This window comes from Centropristis striata, chromosome 13 (genome assembly GCF_030273125.1).
Source record: "Centropristis striata isolate RG_2023a ecotype Rhode Island chromosome 13, C.striata_1.0, whole genome shotgun sequence".
In the NCBI taxonomy this organism is placed as follows: Eukaryota; Metazoa; Chordata; class Actinopteri; order Perciformes; family Serranidae; genus Centropristis; species Centropristis striata.
Window position 1 is genome coordinate 8247653 of NC_081529.1, and position 27310 is coordinate 8274962.

The 27310-nt window shown below is 39.2% G+C and overlaps 1 protein-coding gene across 4 annotated transcripts in view; it reads left to right on the top strand.

The window, feature by feature from the left end:
- The window catches only part of grin2ba (glutamate receptor, ionotropic, N-methyl D-aspartate 2B, genome duplicate a), a 184192-nt gene that overhangs the window by 114513 nt on the left and 42369 nt on the right, over positions 1-27310 (top strand). For all 4 annotated transcript variants that reach the window (XM_059347242.1, XM_059347241.1, XM_059347243.1 and 1 more), the window contains 3 exons: positions 14640-14754; positions 24094-24302; positions 24680-24851. In XM_059347242.1, the coding sequence (XP_059203225.1) occupies positions 14640-14754; positions 24094-24302; positions 24680-24851 (496 nt within the window). The remainder of the gene's footprint in view (positions 1-14639; positions 14755-24093; positions 24303-24679; positions 24852-27310) is intronic.

The following is a 27310-nucleotide window of genomic DNA, read 5'->3' on the forward strand; positions in this document are numbered from 1 at the left end:
GTAAGAGAAAATTGATACCTTGAACATCTCTCTGATAAGTATAATAAGTAAAGGTGAAAGTTGTTGTGGTGCAAGGTGGTCATGCAGAAAGGCACACTGGAATTGCACAGATCTTTGTAGTTATACATTTAATAAATAATGAAAGTGAAGCTCATAAATTCAATAAATGTATGCATGTTATCCATTTTTTTAGAATACATGCACTGAATATGACTTATATTAATATAAGTCTGACCGCTAAGAAACTGAGTTGGAAATTACATAAATACATGCCCAAATGAACATATCTATTTGATCAAATAATAATCTAGTGATATTCTCAATAGTTTTAAATGATTCCCTGACCAAGAAAATGTATATTTTGATACCAGATTGACCTTCTAATTGGCTCGATGGATATATTGGTTCTCATAGATTTTATATGGCTGCCATCTCCGATCCACAATCTTGATGAAGTGGCTCCCATCAAAAATGTAAACTTATGGTTATCGAGAACATGTGTTGAAAAGATACAGCTGGGAAACCTGTAAAAGCAAAAATTCTGCACAGAAACAGAAAGCTACATTGCATTACTAGCTAACTAGCCAACTAGTGTAGCTACATCAAGAATGTCAGTTGAGCAATGCCAACCAGGTTTTTTTTCTATGGCAACACTAGAGAGATTTGGAAAGGGACAGATAGGTTGGTTGCTGACATATTATTAAAAAGGCATTAGTTATGAGTTATCACGAGCCAGAAAAGATCAAGGCTAACGTTGCATATGTACTGTAGTTACTGCTTTTAGCCAATAAATGGTCCAACACATAATTTAATTTAATTTATTTCATTTATTCGTTTATTTAACAGTGACAGTGCATGGCTCTCAGCTGTACCAGAATTAGCCACGAGCTAAATTTCATAGTCCCTGGGCAGGAACAAATAACATAAATCTAACACAAACAAACAAGCCTTTCAAACAGTAACAACAAAGTTTCACACTCTAATACCTCTAGAGAGCTGCAAATGGATGCTTTTTAACTTTTTTTTGTATTTAAACAAAGGGCATGCAACAGTTTAGTCAGTGAGCTTTAGAGGTGCTGCTAGGCCAATTTTGTTACCATCGGACTTCGCCAGGCTAACTGGCTAACAGTTTTCCTATGCTAAACTAATCTAACTAGCTGTAGTGGCAGTAGCTTCATATTTAACAGGCAGATATGAGAATGGTGGTTACCTTGAATTCTACCTAACAAACAAAAATCTGTTCACACCACAATCACTTGAGAATTTGTACGAGTTCCCAAATTCACTATTTAAGAAATAACTGTTGCAGTGGATTTTTGGATGTTGAGGGCAACAAAGGAGACGTCTCTTTTGTTCTCTAAATTGAAGAAAGAAGGAGTTCATGCATAAAAGCGGCTTTTTCAGGAGCCTTTTAAATGGGACTTTGAATATGTTATGACATCTTGAAATGCAGACTTTAAAGCAGACAGCCCCAGAACTGGGACGAAGTTCGTGTAGGTATGTTTAGTGGTTATTGATAATTAATTGTGCAATGAACGGCATTCAGAAACTCATTTTTCCCTCTATGAACTTATTTGTTATATTTGTGTATTTCAAGTATTTTTTTTAAATGAAGACTGCATTCCAGTGTTTAACTTCCTGTTGAATGATGCCACTTGTCCACACTCTATCTGATTTTAAATCATTACATTATCTGTTCTGGTGAGAAACTGAGTGGACTGCAGAATACTGTTCTTTTCTCCTGCTTTGTGTGCAGTAAACAAGCTCACTTTTTGCCCTAAAGCCACCAGCACACATCCCATAAAACCCAGCTCTGTGGTGTACAATGTATAATAAAGTACAGAGGCCACGTGTCTCAGCAGTGGTCTCATTTGCTTACAGTCATTTATTTACAATTACACTAATGTCCCCAAATTAATGTGGCAATGATTTATGGATGCTAAAATGCCACACACAGCAGCTTTAAAAAATGTGCACAGGTTGAGGTGGTGTAACATCAACATGAGCATCCTGGCATAGATCAGCACAACCACGGACGCAGCAGATGCTGGCACACACACACAAAACGCACACATGCACCTTCATCCCCTGCATACTGTGATCATCCTCCCCCCATGTAATAATACCCTACACACACAAACACCCCCTTCACATGCCCCCTTCCTCAGGAAAATCCAACCCCACCCCCTCAGCTGTCCGTCGCAGCAGCAGGCCTTTTGAACTGGTTGTGAAGCGCAGCGTTCGGCGGCGCTTTGCTCTGCGCGCTGCCTAATTGGTCCCAATGGCGTTTGAGTCGACGAACACTAGCCCCTGTCGTGCTGTGCTCCAGAGCTCAGCACAGTATTTTATTCAGAAGCAGTTTCACCCCTTTGCCACTCTGTGTGTGTGTATCTGTAGCTGTGTGTGGGTATGTGTGTTTTTATTGTGCTAAAGGGAGACCATGAAGGCCAGATGTGTGTGTGGATGTATTGCGGAGTGTTTGTGTGTGTTTGTGTGTGTTAAGGAGTTGTCCTTCTAGGCCACCAGTCTGGTTGCTGCTAGAAAAATCTTGTATGGTTTCAGGGGGATTGAATAGCAGCACTCACAAAGTGAAATACATATTGAACCCTCTCACACTGACTCCCACTTGTATTCAGACAGACATATAGAAACATATAAATCTCTTTTTGCTCTATAGTTTGGTAACAATTTCTATAAAGCCCCTTGCTATATTTTATTATAAACAAACGTATAATGTTATAATCTGCTTATAACACTGTATAGTTATATAATCCTGATTCCATAAAAGGTGGGACATTGTCTGAAACATAAATAAAACAGAATGCAATAATTTTCTAATCCTTTGTGACATATATTCAACATAATAATGTACAAAGACAGTATATTTTCTGTTCAAATTGATAAACGTTTGTTATAAATATACGCTGAATAATGAATTTGAGGCATTCTGTTTTTCTTATTGTGTTCCAACATTTTTGGAATTGAGGTTGTAGTTATAAACACTCACACACACTAAATATCCATAATGCTTTACAATAATAACCATAGCACATTATAAAGCAATTTATAGTGACTTATAAGATCAACTATCAATATTCTTTATAATTGATGGTCACAGACTGGCGTTGATATTGCAAGCCCTTGTCTATAATGCATTATAAGCATAGTTATGATGCATTAAAGAGTTAGGGTAACTCCTTACCTTAACCCTGTAATCACTTTATAATGCATTATAACAGCAATTATAATGATTTATAAATCATTTATTCTATTACAACTATGACATTATAATACACCATGATCCCTTGCAAAATATTCTGTGACCAGCAATTATGAATTATTACAATACGTGACCTTATAAGTCACCATAAAATGCTTTACAATGTCACAACTATTATAAGGCATTATGAATACTTACGATTGCTTATAATTATCTGACCAACGATCCAATATCATCGATACAAAGTAAAAATGTCAATACATATTTTCGTCATAAGACACACCTTTACTTTGAAATTCATATTGGTTTTGTTTTTTTTAACAAGAATGGATGGCTTTACATTTAAATGTCTGGAAGACAGTTTTAGTGAGTTTATATATGTAACTAATGTGTTAACTTGGCATATGATATCATCTAATATCAATCACAGGCCCCTGAATTGAATCAAAACTAAATCTCGGAATGGTGGACTATGCGATATCAGCAAATATTGTATTTTTTGTCCAAAGAATCAGTACAATAGTGTATGGTATGTATACCTATAATTATCCATTGCAATAAGCAGATAATAATGCATTATAAGTATGTTTATAATGCATTATACACATGGGTGTCATTAATATTCAGACTCGTGCAGCAGCAGGGGAGAACAGAAACCTACTTTAGAAACACACCTTTTCGGATTGCACCGTGTACGAGGGTGGATAATTTTTCCGCTCATGCTCCGAGCTTAACTGCATCCTGCACTAAGGCTGCAAAGCTTTGTTGTCCGTTCCAGTAAACTCTTTAGATGTCATTTCAACCCCTGTCTCTGCTTGTTCACTCCTCTCTGAAGCTTTGCATTTGTTTTACCGCTGCTTACTGCTTTGAGATAACAGTGGAATTTATGGCAGCTGCTGTTGCCCCAGAATACAATTCCCCTGTTCTGTTGGTGTGTGTGCCTCGCTGTGGTCCGCCGTGCACCGCTCTGTTCTTCTCAACTCTACTCTGGTCTTTTCTGTGCGTCTCTCTACTCCGCTCGGCTCCGTCATGTTCTTCTCTGTCCTCTCTTGCCCTGTAGTCTTCTCCTTTGTTCTGCCATGGTCTGCTTTTATACATCTGCTCTCTACCCTGCTTTGTTCCACTTTACTCTCTTCTACCGAGTGCTGATCTCCTCTCCTCTCCTCTCCTCGCCTGTCCTCTCCTCTCCTCTCCTCTCCTCTCCGCTCCTCTCCTCTCCTCGTTCCTGCTCCTCCCCAGCCATTGTCTGCGCTCCAGACCTGCAGTTTTATAATCAACTTAGCTGTGTTGATGATTAGATCAGTTGCGAGCGCTGCTAAGATCCTTTCGCCCCTCGCTGCCTTAACTAAATTTGTTTGGTGATAACCTTTGTCTTCAAGTGTTCAATCAAGAGATTAGCATTTGGCCTACAGTCTATATACTAGAAAGTGAATGAATGGCTGGTTGCCTGGCTTGCTGGCTGCTTGGTTGGCGGGGTGGATGCTCCCACTGCCTGGTTGGTTCACTACTAAGTGAATCAATGGATGAATAGATGAAAGATAAACACAGACAAAAATACTGTCATATACTGTATACTCTGGTGAAATATCGCAAAGGTGTGGGGGTATGAAAAAACAGGTACCCACCAAGCCTAGATGTTACAATATTTTTATAAAATTTAACCTTCAGTATTTTAGGGTGTGTTGGTCAAGTTTGTATTCTACAACCACTTGGAGAGGCAATTACTTCTAGCTAATTATTTAACTCCTAGCTCCTTCTACTACTTCTAGCTAACTATTTAATTCCTAGCTTCTTCTACTTCTAGCTAATTATTTAACTCCTAGCTTTTACTACTTCTAGCTAACTATTTAACCCCTAGCTTCTACTACTTCTAGCTAACTATTTAACTCCTAGCTTCTACTTCTTGCTAATTATTTAACCCCTAGCTTCTACTACTTCTAGCTATTTTACTTATGTGAATGCGAGGGTAGAGCTTCGGAGGAAGATGCTAAGTAACCAGCTACCTGACTCAGTTAGCAAGGTGCTAACTCTCATGAACTAAAAACACACCGTGAAAGGGTCAAAGACGAATACACTGACACCCAAAAACAAGTTTATAGCTGTTTAAATGCACACAGTGTAATGGATAAGTGATTCTTATGCCTCTCTTTTCTCATATACTTCTATACAATCTGACTTCTTTTTGCAGCAAAGTGAAGTCGCCCTGTCGTCATTAGAAGGAATGCAGCTTTAAGGCAAATCATCATTGGCTTCATTTTTCAGACTCTGAGGTCTCCTCTTGGTACCCCCTGGCAGTAGTAACCCGCAGGATAAAAGTCTTCCCTGGTTGAGAATCACTGGTTTAGACGATAACTTTCTTGCTTTCAGAAATCTCATGAAGAACAACTATTTAGCTGTAGAGTGAGCATGACTCAGGAACTGCTTGGCCTATTTTTCACTTCAGATTTAATCCGAGACAGACAGGAGAGTTTTTTTTTTCTTTTCCCCAGAACAGCCGCCACATTAGAAAACTTGAAGTTTAAAATTGAGATTGAAAATCTGAAGCAGAACAGCAGGTGTTGAAGGAATGGAGGGAGGAAGGAGGATGACACTTGTCGATCATTCATTTGTCAGCTTTGTGAAATGCTGCATATTATGAGCGAGTACATACGTGCCAAATCACACTGAACGGAGTTAAATTTGCGGGACAGCTTTGGGACTCTCCAACTGTGTGTCCCAGTCTGATACTTATTTCTAGTCTGGATTGTGACTAATGGAGATGATCACACATGACTTTGTAGTTTCGATCACACATCAAATGCCTTTCAAGCTTGGAGATTACAAACGGGTTAGGCCAGTAAGAGATGCATGGAAGTATGTAAATCATATCTAGTTTACATTTCAGAGTCTGCTGAAGAATTGCTGTACGGTCACGGTCATCTACTTGACTTTATAAGCCATACATTATGCCGATCCCTCTCTGCTTAGCATTTCCTTGTCTGGCCCTTTGAGCTTCGTAGAATACCACAAGAGAAGGACGCGTCTCTCCACTAAGTAAATTAAGTCCACAGTAGCCAGCACTGTGACATTCCAGCTAATGCAACAGTATGAGCCTGACAAATGAAGATAGCAGAAAGAAGAAGAAGAAGAAGAGAGCAAAGCACACAGAGCAAAAAGACAGTGAGGGAGAGATGGAACGAGAGGCCGCTGGTGAGCAATACACAACAGTGTGAGAATCATGAGTTTGACAACAGTGGCCCTGACCTTGCCAGACGTGGACAGGTTCCAAATGAGCTTGGAGTTGGAAAGGTGTCAAGTGCTTTTAAGCTCTGTGGACATTTTTGAACTTCTGTGGCCCCACTGAGGCTTTCAATAGAGTGTGTTTGTGTGTGTTTGTGCGTTTGCATGTGTGTGTGCTCTGCTGTGTGCGTGCAGTACACTCTAAAGCAGCATTTTGACCCTATTGAGGGATGAGTGTGTGGCAGCCCAATGGACACTGTGTCCACCTGTGTGTGTGTGTGTGTGTGTGTGTGTGTGTGTGTGTGCCTCTTGCTGTTTCAGACCGAGTCTATAAAGGCCAGTTGAGTGTGTTTATGGGGCACACCAGTGGGAGGCGTTAAAAAGGTACCTGTTTGTGACGGGGCTTGATTGGAACTAGGTCAGGATGCTCCTGCCCTCTTTCTTCTCCTTCTTCCCTCTTTCTGCTCCTTATTTTTGTCACTCCGTCTCTGTCTTTTTTTTTTTCTCTGCCAAGTTCATTGAGTTCTCTACTTTTCTGTAGTTTTAAATATCTCATAATCATTGCCTCTCTTTCTATTTCTATCACCATATTTTCCCTTTTTTTCTGCCTGTTACTGCTTCCCTGTTCCCCCCCAATTCCTTCTTCTGTAGGCTGTTATAATTCTTGATTTTTTAAAGTTAAGTTAGCCCTTAAGGGCTTTTGAAGTTTCTGTTTTTTCTAAAAATGCTCAAAACTATGAAAAACAAGAGAAGAATAATTTTGCTTCAAGTGTTTTATTGGTTATATCTGAAATGTAGAGGACCCACTCTATTTAAAGGATATTTTTTTTTAGTTTTTTTTTTAAGTGTGGTTAAATCTGGTGGTTACCCATATTTAGTGTATTTCCTACAGTAGATGGCAGTCGGCACACCCCCACTTTGGAGAAGCAGGCAGGAGTACGTGCTTAGAAGTTAAGCAATGTACTTAGCCACCCAAATGTATGTGATTTTGGTGTTTTAAAGAGTTAGTTAGATGCACCAAAGTCACATAAAACAAACTACCAAGGCAGCTTTAGTTGAGCAGTACCAGTGTGGTGCAAATTTACTGTTTTTGTCAATGAAGTCTGGTGGCTTTGAAGAGAGAATGGCTTCAGTTCCAGTCTCAGGGTATCCACGTCTCCTGGAAAACCTGGACACTGATTTTCCAGTCATGGAAACACTAAAAGATTAAAATAACCTGGAAATAATCTGTGTTTTCCTGTAAATTTCTAAATCTAAATTCTGTATCACAAGTTTGAGTTCAGCCATCTTTTCTCCAGTCGGCTCCCCAAGATGAAATTGTCATGCATCATGCATGAGACAGAAGATAGCTGAGACACTTTCTAGCCAACTGGAAGTGATAGAAAAGTATGACACTTGAATATTACAAAAGTACTCTCTTGTAAGACTGCACACAGGTTTAACTTGGATAGATGTTTTAAAAAAGGAGGCCAGAGAACCAAACTATACAGTTAGCAGTGGTGGGTGTCACTTTTAATAACCATTAGACGCTTCATCATGAACCCTGCATCATTAAAAAGGAGAAATAAAACTGGGCTTAAATGTGGTAAATTAAATGACCGTTTGTGAGCCAGTGCTGTCCTGTATTGTCAAAAAAATAATTTAAAGGGCTCCCATAGAGGGCCTACCGTTTTAAATGAATTTCATTATGATAACTTTTTATTAGGTGCTGTCGATCATTTGTCAGAAATAAATCAGATGTTCTCCATCCTTTCCTCTCTTTTCTGTATGTTGATCCTCTCTTGCCATCTCTCTCTGCTCTCTTCCCATTAGCACAATTTATTACACTGTTTACACATTCAGGTCCCATGTCTGTCTACACATGGATACAACTAGATGAATACATGTGCAAACACACACACACACACACACACACACACACACACACACACACACAACAAGTTCTCACCTCCCCTCACATTCACACTGTATACCCCAAGTGTGCATGCAGGAAATCTACAGTATTTTTCTTTCCTGCCGTATGGGACATGTTATTATTCTCCATATAGAATCCTCTTCTACAAACCCAATAAGTACATTGCACCACAGTAATTGCTAAGGAGTGTAAGTCATGACTAATTCATGTCAGGGTTAATTTATTAAAACTGACTTATCAATATTTCACACAACTCCTGCATTATTCACACGAGAACATGCGCTAAAACGTATCTGTGTCAGGGCATGGAGTTAGCATGGCAAGTGTGTGTGAGTGTGTGTGTGTGTGTGTGTGTTGCACTAAGCTGCTCTGATTTACAAAGGCAAGGATTCTCCGCAAATTAAAAAAAAAAATGGAGAGGAAAGATTCATTGAAATGGCTGCAAAAATATGAGCTAGTTAATGGAGGGGAAATTGTTACCGTAGAGTCCGGTCAGTGTCACTCGCTTTCGTTCAGCAGGTGGAGACAGCTGCTGCTGCTGCTGCTGTTTGAATATCAATTCACCTGGTGTACAGTATGGCTGAGTTACTGTCACAGACGAGCTCGAGCTGGAAACCGACGGGTTCAACAGGATATCAAAACAAGGGGGGTTTAGTGGGTGGATGTTCATGTGTGCATAGCGATCTTAGCATGCACGGTACGTATTGCCATCTCATGACACATACAGTAGCTGTAGAAAATAGATAAAGGGGGTGTAGGTTTGAGTTCACATTTATTTGTGTCTCTGGCAGTGGATCTGTCATCCAGTTTTCAGCAGGGTAGTTAACCCTACAAACCCCAAGCAGTTTCAGGGCGTTTTTTGCACATTTTACTCACTGCAGCCACCCCCACCCTGCTTTTTTTCTTTTTTTTTAATGCAATATATAAGTCCTGCACCTCTATGGTAACCAGACAATCATGGCCAGAAGTAGGAAGAAAACTGAGAAGATTTTTATCAAGCAGTATAAAAATCGCTATGCCATAAATGAAAGTAATTAAAGTTTAAGTTATTTTACGATATAATGTACATGCAAAAAAGAATATCTGTATACACAACATTTTTCCATTGTTATCCCAATATTTGTAACACCACAAATGTAAAAGACGGTGCTCCACATGCTATACATATTAAACTATTGACATTTTTACAACCTCTACTTACAACCCCTCTTGTCCCCTGGATAAACAGCCTCAGTCATCAAAGTTCCACTGAAACAGAATTTTAAATGAAACAATATAATTATTATGAATAAATTCTATTTTATTTTATTTTATGTGATTTTGACAAAATATTCTAATTTAAGCTTAGATTGTGTTATTTTTTACTGAAGGAAGCGTTCATCATATATGATCCATTTGAGGACCGTTGTGATGGTAAAAATCCGAAGATAATGCCTGTTTTTACACTTTGTGTCTAGAATAAATGGTTTGAATTGGGTGATTTTTAAAAAATTTTTTAAGAAAAAGTTTTAACGAAAATTTGCTTTTCAAATCCATCATTACTTTGGGGCTTTAGAGGTTTGACACCCAACCGGTCCTGGCTCATAAGAGGACTGAATTGGCAGCTTCCAGACGTGGATGTGCTGTATAATACCCCTATGAATGTGAAAAATAGCATCAATGCTGAGTAAACACTCACTGTTGAAGTGTGTGCAGGCACATGTGTGTCCAGTTTGACTGCTAGTGGTGCAGGAAGTTCAGAGGAGGTGACAGAAAGTGAAAGTGGTCATAAAGTGCCTTCCTGTAAACACAAAGTGATGGACGAAGCGGAAAAGAGAGCTTTGCAGTCTAGTAGTAATATGTCCCATCCCCTCCCTCTTTTTCTTTGAATCCCACCTCTCTCTCTCTCTCTCTCTCTTTCTCTCTCTCTCTCTTTCTCTCTCTCTCTCTCCCTCCCACCCTCTGCGAGATTACCGTTACCATAGTAACACAGCAGATTGGCTTGGAACTCACAGTGGTTGTGGGTGCCATAGCAACACACATATGCTTGTGTTTCACTCCGTTACTGCTATCAACGTGTGCGCACACGTATACACACACACAAAGGCCCCCACATTGTTGCACGTAACAATGGCTTGCTCAGTAAAGATTAAAGGGGGCGCGGCGTCATGTCATTTTGTAAATGGCTTATGATTTATGCAGCAGATTCTGTGCACTTTGTATCAGTGCCAAGGCTCTACAGGATGGGGCGGTTAGCTGGACACATGGGGCTGCATGAGACGCTATGATGCTGGATGATTCTGCTCATCACAGCCCATTGAAAACATCAATATTTAATACAGGAAATAGAGTAAGGACGACGGCATTAGAGTAATGGCTCTAAGTAACTCTGTGATCATAGGACCTGCATAAATACATAGATAGATGTGAAGAAACCAATAAAATGTTTAATTCAACTATATTTTTCCTTCAGGTTTAAGCCTCCTGGTTTGATCTATTCCAGCTAAAAGGTCAGATAGGGATTTTTGAGTGCAGCAGTGAAGTGGTGGTGTGTAGCGTGAAGGTAGAGCTGCAGTGAGGCTGAGCTTCATCACTCTCTCCTGAAGAAAACGATGCTGGTTCAAGACACACTGGTTCTGCTGCTGATCATGTGATACATGACCCAGTCCACTGTTTACACACCCCATCAATACACTGGCACCAAGCCAGTCCGATACACACATACACATTTTTTTTTGTTATTTATATATTCATCTACATATATATGGTGTGCACGGTTTTGAGGCAGTGTTTCCATGGAAACAGTCAGAGAGAGAGAGGAAAGAAGAGAGAGCAAAGGGTGAGGGAGTGAAAGAGTTAAGAGATTCACTCAGTGTGTGTGTGTGTGTGTGTGTGTGTGTGTGTGTGTGTGTGTGTGTGTGTGTGTGTGTGCGTGTGTGTGTGTGTGTGCGTGTGCGTGTGTGTGTGTCTCTGTGGGATGACAGTGAAGTGATTTGAGTTCACCTGACATAAACATTCCTGTTCTCATATACACACACTTACACACTCCCACGCACATTCACCATAATCACTGCAAGAGAATACAGTGTTGAGTGTCGCTGTGTGTGCGTGTGTGTGGGTGTTGTGTTTAGTTGAAGGGAGTTGAAATGATTTCACCTGACAGAAACAATGCTGCTTTCTCTCAGTTTCTCTTTCTCTGCCACACAAACACACCAACTGAAGCCGGCACACAGAGCAAGACACAAATACACACCAACAGTCAGTGATCTGACAAGCTGCTGCTGCTGTGTTATATAGTGCTTTTTTAATGTTAAATTTAAGGCCAGACATAAGCTGCATTGCATATTTTTGTGCCTCGTTTCCTCACCCCCTCAGAGCGCAATTCATGATTTATCAATGGAGCACACCAAGACTTGGTCGATTTATAGGTGATATAACCAAATCTTAAGCAATTTCAAAGATTTATTTTTTGTCAAATCATCCATGTGTCCAGCTAGATTTAAAATATATATATATATATAAATGATGAAATAATAAATACATTGTTTTGAGAGATTTAATTTGTGTATTTAAAGTGCAATTTCAATATAAAAAACGATGGTGATGATGATGATGATGATGATGATGATGATGATGATGATGATGGTGTGTGTGTGTGTGTGGGTGTGTGTGTGTACAATTTCCAAAGCTGTCCAAGCAATGGTTTCAAATTCAATATTTAGGTCACACTTGAGAAATGGAATTTAATTATATACTGCATTTCTTTTTGCTGACATGAAGATATGAAGATGACGATGCATTTAGTGTTTAACTTTTTATCACAACAATAAGATGGAGTCCGTTATTCAAAAAAACACATCCAGCCAGGGACACATAAGGCAGTTAGCTTAGCTTAGCACAAAGACTGGAAACAGGGAAAAACTTCTGTCTGAAGGTAAAAAACCCACCAACCAGCACCTCCTCAGCTCACTAATTAAAGGGTACATATCATGCTAATTTTCAGGTTCATACTTATATTTTGGGTTTCTACTAAAACATATTTACATGTTTAATCTTCAAAGAAGGAATCTGAATATACCTTTATTCACACTGTGCCTGAAACGCCCAGTTTTAGTCTCTTTAAGCGCCCCTCCCTAAAATGCTCAGTCTGCTGTGATTGGTCACTGTTTAGTTGGACAGAGCTAAGTTAGCTTTTCCCCCAAAACTTTGCGCTAAGCTAAGCTAACTGGCTGTCGCTTCATATTTAATGGATAACAAGCATAGACTGTATATAAATAATTGACGTAGTCACTGTGACGTCACCCATTGGTTTGTGGCCCGTTGGAAGCTTTGAGTTCAGCGTTACACTCGTCGCCATCTTGCGTTGCCATCTTGTTTCCGATACGGGGAGCAGACCATATTTGGACTGTGGAGGAGTGAGAGGCATCTGACGACACTGACTACAGCCTCTCTACACCTCAACCTGACTGATTCATGTTAGCATTAACTGGAGCATTGTCTGGGATGCTAGTTTTGGCAAAAAACAAAACAAAATGTATATTACTCACCTCAGAAAACTGACCAGCGACTCCTTGGAGTGTCTGATAGTCCAACCAAACCCTGAACAAGACATTTTTACTGAACAAAACGTTCAAATAAACTGTCATTAAGTAAAAATACAGTGAAAGGGTCAAAGTTATGAGACCAAAACAGTAAACGTCCTTTTTTATATCCATTTACATTATATATAACTTTATTGACACGTTGCCGTGGATACGCATTGCTCTGCTTCTCTCCTGATGACGGCTCGCCTTGTTAGTGACCTGTCAATCAACACTAGCCACGCCCCAAATCATATAATTCTTTATCTTCTATTTTCTTCTCATTGGAAATATATTTTATTTGAACTATTAACATCAAATTGTCTTGAAGAAGATTTTTTACTAGTGATTGAGACGATAGTGTCCTAAAAGAAATTCTGAGGTAATAAATCAAATGAGAAGTTTTCTCATTTTTTTTGCAGCCAAATTTAGCGCCCCCTGCAGGAATTTTTGGTAGAATGCAGGTTTAAGGCACTTCCTGGTTTACCTCCCTGCTCAGAGGTTGCCGCCGGATAACAAGCGGGGTCTGAAAAGTGAAGTTAATGTGGAGGTTCTTTAAACCTGATTTCTTTCTAAAGCGTGTTTCCACTGAGTACTTTTTGTAAAGCGGGTGAGTGTTTTGGCTCCGCCCACTAGTTTCCTCCACTCAGCCTCTGTTCCCATACAGGTACTTTTGTAGCAGCGACACTTACATGATTATTCAGCAACAATTTTGACCGTGACATCAGTGACACGACGCTGACAACAGACCGACGCGGCAAGTCCAAACAGTCGAGACATCAACATCGTCTTGTCTTCTTTAGTTTCTTGTTCTTGATTCTGTCGTCTCAGTCTGCTCTGCTTATTTCTTTTTTAAAAAGGCGCTGTTATGTTATGGTTGTGTCGAGTTCTACTCACGTCATATCCCCCTTCAACCGTATCCAATCAGCATCGACTAGTTAGTAGTGGCTCAGAAAGTACCTACCCGAGGCAGGTACTTTCTGAGCCGCTAACCTGTGAAGTTGGGTGGATCCTCTCTCCCGAGCCACACCCATAGCAGCTCACTAGAGGTAAAATAGTACCTAATGGAAACACGCCTATAGAAGTATATTAGAAAATGATCCTACTTCTCACTCGGTTTCTTGCCTCATTAAACATTTTCCTAATGAGTTTATGGTCTTTGTGATATCACAGTGGCGACATCAACTTCTTTTATACAGTCTATGATGGACAGATACGAGAGTATAATCAATCTTCTCATCCTTCTCTGCACCAGAAAGCAAATGAGCATATTTCCCAGTATATAGAATCATTCCTTTAATATCACATCAATAAGGGAGGACACATTGAACCTGGGATGATTGGAGAGATAATTTTCTGTAATTATTTTTCCTTCGTCCCGACTTAAAATCATCACTTCTGTTTTGCTCAAGTGTCTGTCTGCAGCTGATGACTAATGTATGTTCATCTATTTATGAAAACCCTTCTTAGCCATTGGCTGCTAGCTGTTCCCTGGCAGATGATGAATTTGTGTAATGTCAGTGGGTTTGTCTGAAAAGATAAATGCTTAAAAGATAAATTGACACACCATGAAACTTTAATTTTGGGAGGAATTGAGTCATGATATAGATGTATAGAGCAAATACAACAGTTGAGAGGTGCCACTGACAGAGATATTTTTCAGGAAGTGATACATGTCTCAATGAGTCTCTCTCTCTGTCTCTCTCCTTGATGTTTTCCTCTACAGGTACCTGATGAATGTGACGTTTGAGGGGCGTAATCTGTCGTTCAGTGAGGACGGATACCAGATGCACCCCAAGCTGGTCATCATTCTGCTCAACAAGGAGAGACAGTGGGAAAGGGTGAGTGAGACACAAGAGAAGTGTGTGGTTGTGTCTGTGTGTGTGTGTGTGTGTGTGTGTGCAGCCATATCCTGTAAGTACAACACCTGATTGGTCCAAAAATATCTGTCTTTCTATCTGCGTCGCTTATCATCTGATTTTCACTTTTTAAGCATTTTAAGCCTTAAACTTTATAGGTGCTGATTAGATGTTATCAACTCTGCGAAGGTGCCTTTGAGTAACACTCTGCAGTTCAGGCTCCAGAGTGGTAGTATAGTAAAAATGCTTGTCTGTTCATTTTTAAAAAGTTTAATAAGCTATAACATACTGCTCATCATTTATCAGCTGGTTTGGTCATGTTCAGCCTATTGAATAGAAGTTTTTTTTTTTTTATGTAAGTAAGAGGTGTAAGTCAGCAGAGGCCCCATGATACGATTTTATCATGATACTTGAGTCACAATACAATATTATTGCGATTTTAAGCATTTTGCAATATGTTGAGTATTGTGGTACAATATATATATTTTTTAGACTTAACTGTTTAACTGCATTTTGTGTCCACAAAATTCAATTCAGTCAAGATTTTTTTTGTCAAATAAGAGAAGTCTATTTATCTCACTTCAGTCTTTTTATTTCTCCACAACGAGTCAAACCCACAGACTGACCAACAAAGTATTCAGTCAAACTGAACTGAGCTGATATCAAACATGTATGGATGACAACAACTGCAGCATTTTATCAAACTTTCCTCAATTTTAAGCTTCACTGCTCTGAAATTTTTTTGAATGAAATTAAATGAAACCTAACTTTGCAGCATTATTTCGACAACTTCCCGACACAATATCCTGATGTGCATGGTGCCTATACATTCCTTTTAAGAGGAAGATTTTCTAGTTACCAGTATCTCTAGTATATTCCTAAAGTAAAAAAGCCAAAAATATTGACAGCATGCCAAGCGCCGGGCGGCCATGAATTGATGCAATATTGCCACGCAAAATATTACAATAGTATGCTTAATCATTTTTTTCCTACACCTCTAATGTAAGAATGGGCAAATAGTCTGTTCCACCTTCTAGTAGGTTGTCATCAGCCCATTCAATAGACAATATATTGTTGTTGGTGGCGCCAATCTTGTGGCCATAATATTTTTTAACAAAGCCAAGGAAGAATTGACGTGTGACGAGTGTGAAAGCAAAAGGGGAAGCACGGTAGTATAAAGTATGAAAAGTCACTTTTCAGGTGTGTGAGAAGGTCAAAGAAACCCAGGACATTCACCCAGGAGACTGGGGTTTGTGTCCCATGTTAAAAAATAATATTATTTGAAGTAATGTCACTTAACTTCTGTGTCATGTTAACACAAATATGTGATGTACGAGTTTTGTAGCCTAAACCGGACCAAACTGCAGCCTTTTTAGGGGCCTAAACCGAACAAAACTGAAAGTGGAATATGATAAAAACAGCAACCGGGCATTGAATGAACTGATAACAATGTATTTGACCTGCTAGAAGATGGAGCAGGCAGGCCACTGAATGGGCTGATAACAACTTACTAGAAGGTAGAGTAGGCCCCTACTTACCTATACTTATGGGATGATAAGTGCTGATAAACTCCCATTAAACAGTATCATAACGTCCAGATAGGGTGCATTTATCTGGTATTTTTATAAAAATATCACCAGTGTCTATGTAATACTGGGTACATGTAAGTGTACTTATATAACTGAAACAAAGATAGGTTGGAAGATCACATACTGCACATAGTTAGTGCAAAAGGACATTCTTTAAAAGAAGAATTTTCATATAGGAAAAATAAAGAAATGCATGTTTTGCACATACAAAAATAGGCTTGCACAAAAAAATCTCTGTAATAATCAGATCTGCAGCTTGCCGATGCAAGCCCCAGATAATTTACTTTCTACATAATAGTCTCTATCGGAATAAATGAGCAAAAATAGAGTTTCTATCATAATGAATACACCCAAGAATTTCAGTTATTTGAATAAAATTAAGTAAAACCATTTCCTTGTCCAGCCACAACACAAGTAGGCAGCTACCTGCTTTCATCGCAAAATTATTTATTTACCTTCTTTTCACTGCAAATTAGCACTAAACTTTTCTAGCTTCTTGCGAACATACATTTTTGGAGAACACCCTGTCTCACATGTTAACTCTTCACACACACACACACACACACACACACACACACACACACACACACACACACACTAAGTTTTATAGACTGGAGACCAGACAGACCTGTCACAGATTCCTCCTTGTGAAATGTCCCATAATATATGACAGCCTGTCGCTGATTGCTCATGCAGTATGCAAACCACAACAACTTCACGTCATCCCATTATAAGACAGACAGTTGTGTAATGTGATTAGTAAACATTGTGTGTAGGTGCCGTTAAGAACTGTCTATAAAAACAAGTTAGTAGTACCAACATATGTACCCACTCCTTCATGCATACAACAGTGACATATTACATTTTTTCTGCATACAGCTTGTGCACGTATAGGCTTATTAACATACAGAAATGCACCCAGAATGCCAAATACTAGAGGTAGGGGAAAATATCGATACAGCATAGCATTGCGATATTTTGCATGGCAATTTTATATCGATTCATGGCCGCAAGTATGGATATTTAGCACCAACAAGCTACAATTAGCTTGCTTTAGCAACAATCTGTATTCTTTTTGCCAGAGGCCGTAGCGGACTCACTTTTTGAAATATACTGGAGAGACACATCACATGAAACTAGAAGTTCTAAGGAATCTATACGCATCACAAAAAATTTAAGGCAGTGAATCTTTAAGTTGAGGAAAGTTTGATAAAATGCTGCAGTTGTTGTCGTCCATACATGTTTGATATCAGTTCAGTTCAGTTTGGCTGAATACTTTGTTGGTCAGTCTGTGGGTTTGACTCTCATTGTGGAGAAATAAAAAGACTAAAGTTAGATTATTTCATTTGACAAAACAATTCTTGAGTGAATTTAATTTTGTTGACACAAAATGCAGTTCAACACTTAAAACGCAATCTATTGTATTGCAATACTCACCATATCGCAAATTGCTCAAAATCGCATTAATATGGTATCGTGGGGCCTCTGCTGATTCACTCCTCTACCAAATAAGGTCATCCACATCCCTTTGACTCCCAGCACCCTTAATGTACAGTTACATGTTGTGGACAAAAGTGTGAACAACTGTGAAAGATATAAAGAGCACAAACATGACAGACAATGAAGCTAGATGCTGTAGTGTCCTGTGAGTAGGTTGTGGGAGGGTCTCAGTTTATGTGTTCCTGCACTGTTACTAGTTTTATTGTATTTTGCACCATGTTCTACGTTTCTAGTGGTTCCACACTCGTTGTTAAAAAAGGAAAAAATGGAAATTGAAATGACAAATTCAACAAAACATTTTATTTCCTGTGTTTTCTATTTTTGCTTAAAAAGCAAAAGTGGAATTATCCTCCACACCGAACGTGACAGTTCATTATGAATGCTTGCTGAAACGGATCGTCTGGATCTCTCATACGGCGCTACAGGTGCTCGGTAATGCAGCGCTGAACAAACAAGACAAATAGTGGCACAGATTCATTCTGACAGAGATGATTACCTTGTTTTCCAAATGAAAATGAAAATGCAGATCTTCAGCAACGACAGTTTACAGTCTATCTGTTGTGTTTACGTGCTCGACTGTGAAGTCGGTTTGTGTGTCTGTAATTTAGGATCGCACCTGTGTACCAAAGAGGATTTGATGGTAGGCGTGGTCAGAAGTGGTTCTGAAGTGGGCACATTCTCATGCACAAGAAGATATTTATAGATATTATGCATACAAATAAGCATCTGCATGGTTTAAGCACAAACTGTGCCGCAGGCCTTCAAACATCTGAACATCAAGCAGTTTTAGGGCGTCTTTCTGCTCCCCTAACATTTTACTATGGCTTTGTTTTTCACTGCAATATTTATGTTTTGCACCACAATTATGGCTAGAAGTTGGGAGAACTTACAATGCAATATCCTTTATTTAACCACGTAAATAAGAGATTTAAAACCTTTTTTCCAAGAGTGACCTGGCCAAGACAGAAGCACAAAATCTAAATGGTTACGCCAAACACACAAGACGCAAATAAAATACAGTCAAGAAAAACAAGAGTTGGCTGACAAGATTACACAGAGCATCACAAGGTCCAATTGAGCTTATTTCTCTGTCTTTTAAAATTGACTTGAATTCCCCCAGAGTTACAAGAACATCGTTCCAGGTAGACGTTAGGAAGAACATTTAACAGTCTTTTGCCCAGTTCTGTTCTGACTCTGGGGACCTGCATCTGTATGAAGTCCTGAGAACACAGGCCATATTGGCTGAGCTTTCTACACAAGTGTAAACACAAATATGTAGACAGAAGTCCAAGATAGATTTATAAAACTTAAACATTTCATTTGAGTAACACACTTGAAAAAGAAAAAACAAGTTTATTCCCAGTTGTGCTGAGAAGAGAATTTAGATTCAGTTTGTGCAAATGCATTTTGGCCACATTTTAGATGAGACATGTCGAATAAAGTGATTTGATGAAATATCACTATTTTTAGCTGAAATTTGTTTGAGACATCCCACACCCACATTTTTTTAATTTTTTTTTAGGAAATTTGAAAATCTGACTTTTTTTTGCCCAACGTTACCCAACGTGCCTTTCCAGCCTTCTGGCGGCTGCCGGAGCTTCAGAAGTTCTGCCATTAAAGACTGTGGCTCCTGTCCCATGTGAATGTGCAACTTCATGGGTAAAACCAAAACTTCAGTCAAACTTTATATGTGCTGAGTCAGCTTTCTCTTAACAAACACCGTTTTAAAATTCTACCGTATGGACGGAGAAACAGATTGAAACTCTCTAAGTACGGGAGAGTGGAGGATGAGGTGTGTGGTGCAGGCGGGGCAACAACAGCCCTGAGTCACAGTCCAACCAACAACCTTAAATGAACTTGATGGTCCGCACCAGCTGCAAAGTCACCAGCCTGCGTCTGTGTTTCCTTATGCTCACCCTCCATTGTGTCTGTGTCCTGCAGTCTGACTCCTTTGACTCTCCCTATTTTTTATTCTCAGTGTTTCTCTCTTTCTTCTGCCTCTCTAATCTATATTCTGTCCTCTGATCAGAGAACAAGGTGAATCGCTCCCCTCCTGTCTCTCTCTCTCTCTCTCTCTCTCCCTCTCTCTTTCCCCTTGCAGTCTGCACCACCCCTTCTCTTTTCTTCCCCCAGCTCCTTCACTCATGTTTAATTCTTAGCTTGACTTCCAGCTGAACCACTTTTCTTGGATCCTAATGAGTTCCAGCTCCTACAACCATGCTTCCACTGCACCTTTGAAGTAGTGTGAAGACTCTGTACTGTCCGGTCCAGTTTACTCCCCTCCGGGCTGATTTTAACCCTTTTCTCTCCACCCCCCCACCCCCTCTCTCCCCCACCCCTCTTCTTCTCTCCTTCTCTCTCATCCCTGTCTATCTCTTTCACATTCTCCCGCTCACTCATTTTGTTTTGTCCAGATGAAGAAGGCTGCATTGTCCCCCAGAGATTAGCTTGTCCATTCCAGGCAGCCTTGGCAACTTTGTGTCCCCTGGAGTGCAATATGTGTGTGTGCGTGTGTGTACATTTCCATATTTAACGAGTGTGCCAACCTGACTTTACACACTGGCGCCTCAGCTCCCTGTCCTGCCCTCTCTCCCATTACACTGTGTCCAATTAGCTGATGATCCATATCCATTTCCACCCACATCTTTCTCTCCGTGAAAGTGGCCGAGTGGGCACTTCTAGAGGAAAGGGCATAGGCACAGACTCCAGGTATGGTTTCACGTGGCTGGCATCTGGCGGGAAATGTACTAATTGATGACGCTGACTCAGTGGAGTAGAGCCACAGGGGCTGGAGGGCCCTCCAGATCTAAAGCTGGACACTCCTCTGCAGAAGAGGCAGCATTTTGCATGTGAAAGAGCTCCATGTCCAGCTTTCTTTCTTTCTGTCCCACAGACACTCACTTGACTCTTTCTCTCTGCTGTTCCTCATATTTCCTTTTTTCTTCATTTAATCTCTCCATCCAATTCTCTCCACACCCTCTCCTCTTGATCTGAATTCTGCTCTTTCCCCCGTTTCAGTCGCCCTTCACGCTAACCTTGTTCTCATTCTCTACGCTGAGTCCCAGTCCTCTTCTCTCCTCTCCTCTTTTGTTTTCTCTCCTCTCTCGCCACTTACTTCCTACGTCACCGTATTCACTTTCATCCTTTATTATTGTCATGTTTCTCCTGCGCGCATATGCAAGTTTTTTAAACCCAGAAAAAAGCTAAAAATAGGTGTTAGACTGAAGTGTTCTCTTCTTTTCTGGTGTGTCGTGTTTGACGTCACAAACACACCAAACTCCATTAACATATTGCTCAATTTAACAGATGGCTTCCCCATTATACAGATGATACTTCTAAATCATAATACATGACTTTATATCACTACTAAAGAAATGTTGTTTTTCAAATCAGCTGATATTTCACTTAAACAGCTTCTGGGAAAGTTAAACTAAATGTGTAATGTCTCTGTTCCCCAAACAGTCATTCAATACGTACATGCAATTTTTACACATGATTTCTAGAGGTGGGGGAAAATTCAATACAGCATAGTATCGCGATATTTTGCACGGCAATTTTATATCGATTCATGGCCGCCAAATGTCGATATTTAGCGTTTTTTTTCTGGAGGACTTAGAAGGCTCACTTTTAGGAATATATACTGGAGATACTGGTATCATATGAAACTAGAAGATCTAAGGAATCTCTAGGCATCATTTGCGTCAATATAATGTCAGGAAGTTGTTGAAATAATGCTTCAACCAAGGCTTTTTTTAGGTTTCATTCAGAAAAATTCAGAGTAGTAAAGCTTAAAGTTTTTGAAAGTTTGATAAAATGCTGCAGTTAACAATTCTTGATTGAATTTAATTTTGTGGACACAAAATGCAGCTAAACGGTTAAATCGCAATATATTGTATCGCAATATTCACCATATCGCAAAATGCTTAACATTGCAATAATATCGTATCATGACTCAGGTATCAAGATAAAATGTATCATCACAACTCTAATGATTTCACTAAATCAGAGTTCTGCCTTTTGAAATGCAACAAGTGTATCAAGAACTGATTCAATTGTAAAAAATAAATCTGTTTAATAAGTTAATTTACATTTTAAATGGCTGACAATGACCCAAATGATGTCTTTGAACACTCATTGTCCAATTGTCAGAAGAAAACCTCTGTTACCATATTGTCAAATATAACGAAGTCAAGTTCATCGGCAAACATTTACTCCTTCTAAAAGATAACTGTTTTTCACCACTTGTTGAACATAAATTTAACATAATTCGGTATTAATTTCAGTTTTATTTAAAGTGACTGATATGGAGATGAATGCTTCTGATGAATACCAGTGACTTCTGCAGAGTAATTTTTTTCCAGACATGAATTTTATGGTAACTTCCCAGTGGACAAAAGCCAGATGTTAGTATGTCTTGGTGGGTTTTTTTGTAGAGAGGAAAAGGGGCTTAACTGTCATTTGAACTGTGGTGGCTTGTTACTTTTAACTGCTAAAGACACTGATGCCTATTTAAAATTGACATGAGAGTCAATAAGACAAATCCACATTGAAGAAACATGATATTTTAATACAGCAAGCTATTTAACAAAAGAAAATATAGTCCTGCACAGGAAACTGTTCTCATATTAAAACACACATGGTAGTAAAAGGAGGAAAAGTGCCACAAAAAACAAAGTATAGGCAGTGCAAAAAAGAAAAGTCAGAGCAACTCCCCTCTCTCCTTTTTCTCCCCAACTGTTTTATATCATCTTAATGAAACTCCCATTCCATTTCTCAGCAACGTGATCTCTGCCACGTGTCAGAATTTGCACAAAAGATTGCAACAACAAGATTACATTGCCAGATGTTTTCAGGCTGGTGTTTTTCTTAATGTGTGTAACAAAAGGTCAAACTGAGAACTCAGTTTTCTAAGGACAAAGAGCAAGTTATCACTCTTCTGGTGTTTTTAAAGCCCCTGGTTAGATATAGAATTTAATGATATAGCTTTCCTTACACATTTTATGTTAAATCTACGTGTGATATGTTTTTTCAACGACAAAAGTTAAACCCAGAAAACAGTACACGAGTTACTAAAACCCAAATCAGAGTGATGTGCTTTTGTGTAACAAGCGTCAAGTCTACATTGCTTTTTGATGATGTGTTTTAACTCTGGCAAACTGTTTGCAAGAGCGGAGCTGCAGTTATTTTTGATGGACCGGGCTCATTATAGCGTGGAATTTAATTAAAGAGTTCATTTTTTAATACGATTCCTGCCCAGCGATTCATTTCATGTATGTATTTTGCTGTTACATTTGTAAGCATTGAGTCAATGAGCCACTTGTTCAAACTGTGAGTCGCTATGATTGCAGTTAAAGGGATAGATTGGATTTATTGAAGTGGGGTCGTATGAGGTACTAATCAATCATTGTATTAGCTACAGTAGATGGCGGTCAGCATGCCCACAGTTTGGAGAACCAGCAAGGAAGCTAATTAATGTAGCCTACTGCTGTGGATAAGGGCAGCAACAAAGCTTGTTTTAAAAAACTAAACAAAGGCCAAATCAACGTTTAATTGTGCGATATATTTATAATATTTTTTTTACCACTTTACAGCTCTTTTTTTACTGAGAACTTAAAGATTTGATTGAACTATTGTAAATAGGTTATTTTAATGTACATGCTGTGTTTTTGCAAATGTGTATAATGTCCATTTTATTTTCGTTTTGGTTATAGTTTATTAAAAATGAGTGTATCTCAAAAAGTAAGTTATGAACACACTCAAAATAAATTTCCTGTGGTTTAAAAGGATTTTGTGCAACTTTTTTCCATTTAAACTTTTGAGGAATACAGCTAAGATTTTCTGTATTTAGAAAAATTTGTGTAAAAAAAAGAGATTTTTTATTTTTCATTTTGTACTTTTAAGCAATTTATTTCATTAGTATGGACACATATATTATTAAGTCCATATATATTATTACAATATGGGATACAAGGGTTGTATTGATGTATAGCACATGAAAATGCTCCAAAAAATGGCACTACAGCATGTAAAAATTTTAATATCTGCTCTGGCGGACTTGTTCCATGCTGGGTCTAAAGGGTTAATACACATGGATATTACATGGATAAGTACCTCATAGAATCCCATTTTTAAAAAAAATCCAAACTATCCCTTTAACCCACTGGTTAATATCAAGAATGCAGTTCTTTTTCAAGCAATGGGGATGTCTCTTGTTTGCTGTCTGTCTCTGCAGGTTGGTAAATGGGAGAATGGTTCCCTGTCCATGAAGTACCACGTGTGGCCTCGCTATGAACTATACGGAGGCGCCGCCACCAGGGAGGACGACCACCTGTCCATCGTGACGTTGGAGGAGGCTCCGTTTGTCATCGTGGAAGACGTGGATCCGCTGAGCGGGACCTGCATGAGGAACACTGTGCCCTGCCGGAAACAGATCAAAACACTGTGAGACTTCCAGCTCTGCTACACCAGAGTGAAACAACAATAAGAATGCATGTCGAGAAAAAAATACATTTCTGTTAAGCATTAAATCATCGTGAACATTTACCACAGCACATACAGATCCTTCTACTGCAGAACTGACCAAAGTAGAAATAAAAAAGAAGAACCCTGCCTAAATTTTGCCTGTGAATGATGTTAATTTCCCACGACAGCTTTACTGAGCCAGAGGGAGAATCAGCTCACACTCCATCGGTGTGAGAGTGACAGTGCCAAATCCACCAAATCATGACTACAATTAACAATTCATGCCAATTCACACGGAAGTACATATTCAGTCAAATAAGTATCTGTTTATCTGCCTTGTTTGTTTGTCCGTGCAGCAATCAGACGAAGGATTCGGGCATCTACATAAAGCGTTGCTGTAAGGGATTCTGTATTGACATCCTGAAGAAGATTGCCAAGCAGGTGAAGTTCACCTACGACCTCTACCTTGTCACAAACGGCAAACACGGCAAGAAGATCAATGGAACGTGGAACGGCATGGTGGGAGAGGTGAGGAGATAACTGTTTGTCTTCCCGTAGCTCCGTCTGTCTCTTTCTTTTATTTTGGCAGCCCACTTTGTGAGTAATTATGTGTAATGTATTTGTCAGATACATACCAGCACACAAATCTAAAAGCTGTTCAGTCATGTAAAGCTGCCAGATTTTGCAGGTCAACAAGTAAAGCCTCTTTGTGCTCGCCATGGTCGTGCATGTGTAAATGATATGACAGTCTCATTAGGAGTTTGTTGGCAAAGTGTGCAAATGAACATTTCACCTGATTCCCTTCTGCAACACTATCTCATTATTATTGATGTTAGTGCTGTTTATAAGGTGCTGTTAAGATACTGGGGCTTTCAGAGTAGCAGAGTGAATTATTTGGCAACAAATCAGGCAAAAAAAAGCAGAATAACTTTTTTTTGTTCTCATTCCGTTTTAGGCAGAAAATGCTCCGATTACAAAACAGCCTTTGGCGCACGGAGCAGTCAGCTTGGGTGCAGAGGCAGAAATTGAAATTTATTCAACAGGTTGGGGAATAGAAAAAAAATGTAAATTACTCCCACGAGAATGGTTCAATATAAAACAATGTGAACAACAGAGAGACTTATTTCCCTACATACTGAAAAGGTGTATGCTGAAGCGACAGCTCATTGTACCTAAAACACAACACCTACATACCATTCTGATCAGACAAAAAGTTAAAAAAATACAGTGGTTTCACAAATCCACATTTTTAACAGAATTACAATAATATGAAAACAACCAGGCCAGCCATTAGGAATTATAGATAATGGGGATAAAATTAACAAATAAGCCCCCTAACCAGTGGTGGAAGAAGTATTCAGAACTCTTACTTCAGTAAAAGTACTAATACCACACTGTGAAATTACACCACTACAAGTAAAAGTCCTGCATTCAAAACTGACTGAAGTAAAAGTACAAAAGTATTAACATCAAAGTGTTTCTCATGTTTTTCATGTTAAATCTGGACCTGAAAAGTAACTGTCGGCTAAATGTAGTGGAGTAAAAAGTACAACATTTGCCTCTAAATGTAGTGGAGTAGAAGCATAAAGTTACATAAAATAGAAATTTGCGAACTGAGAGCAGACATGAGGTCTGATCGTACCCTCCGCTCACGTCCAAGTTGATAAATGCCGAGCCTTGTGTAGAAATGATCGTACGGCTGCTTTAGGCTCACTTTCTGTCATACGCTAATTTGATAAATGAGGGCCAGTATGATTATTAAGGACAAAAAATCAAGACAGTTTTTTCAAATGTTCTTAAAAATTAGAATGTGGCCATTAAATTTCTCTGTTAATCTTACGTGGCTGTACGCAATTCAGAGCATATTGATTGGCTCAACATGGCTCTCAACATGGTGGTGGCTGAGCTGGTAGCTAGCAGCAACACAACGCTAACAGTCCTAAACATGGCAACAGTTGGGACTGAGGGAATAGTGTGACCTGAGGGAGAACTGGCAGGTTGCCATTCCTATTCCGTAACAACACTGTGAGTCGGGAAGGTGTTAATCACCTGCACTACCAAGCACATGAAGCCAGACCGCCCACCACAACACTAGTTGTTGTTGTTGTTGTTGTTTTTGTTGTCAGTAAAGAACAGGGCAGCTCCCATTAAAACTCACACAGATGGAATGTGAGGACTCTATTACTACACGATATCTCAACATAGTAAATAGTTATTTGCCTCTGTATTAATGTTCTGACTGTCGTTTACAGTCCCTTCAAAATTAAACAACAAGAGAAAGGAATGTCCTGTTATTGGAGAGAAGTAAACACTGATTGGAGAAATGAGTGAGTCAGGCTACAGTTCACTTGACTTTATCTGTACATTAAAGTCAGGTGTCCTGCACACCTGACTGTTATTGTAAAAATGGGGCAATCAAGTTTTGACTACATGGACACTCACAGGAATCCGTGAAATAGCCACGGATTCGCTTAACTCAAAATCCGTGGAATAGCCACGGAATCACTCAAATTTCCGTGAAACTGACACGGATTTCGTTACAATGCAAGTTAATGACAGTCATATCCCGTGGCTATTCCAACATACAAAGTGATTATGTACATTCACTGAGTGAATGTTTAGACAATAAAACATATATTTCTCGCAAGAAATGTAATCAAAATCCATTTTTATGCAGAAACTAAGTCAAAATATTGATTTTTTCACTAAAAATGAGGGAACTGTCCGCCATGTTTTTTGTTCTGACCGCCAGGACCTTGAAAGTCACGTGACTTGGAACAAACCAATAGGAAAAAATATCCATGGAATAGCCACGGGATATGACTGTCATTAACTTGCATTGTAGCAAAATCCGTGTCAGTTTCACGGAAATTTGAGTGATTCCGTGGCTATTCCACGGATTTTGAGTTAAGCGAATCCGTGGCTATTTCACGGATTCCTGTGAGACCAGGTTCGTTGTGTATCACATGCAATGTGTTTTAATGATA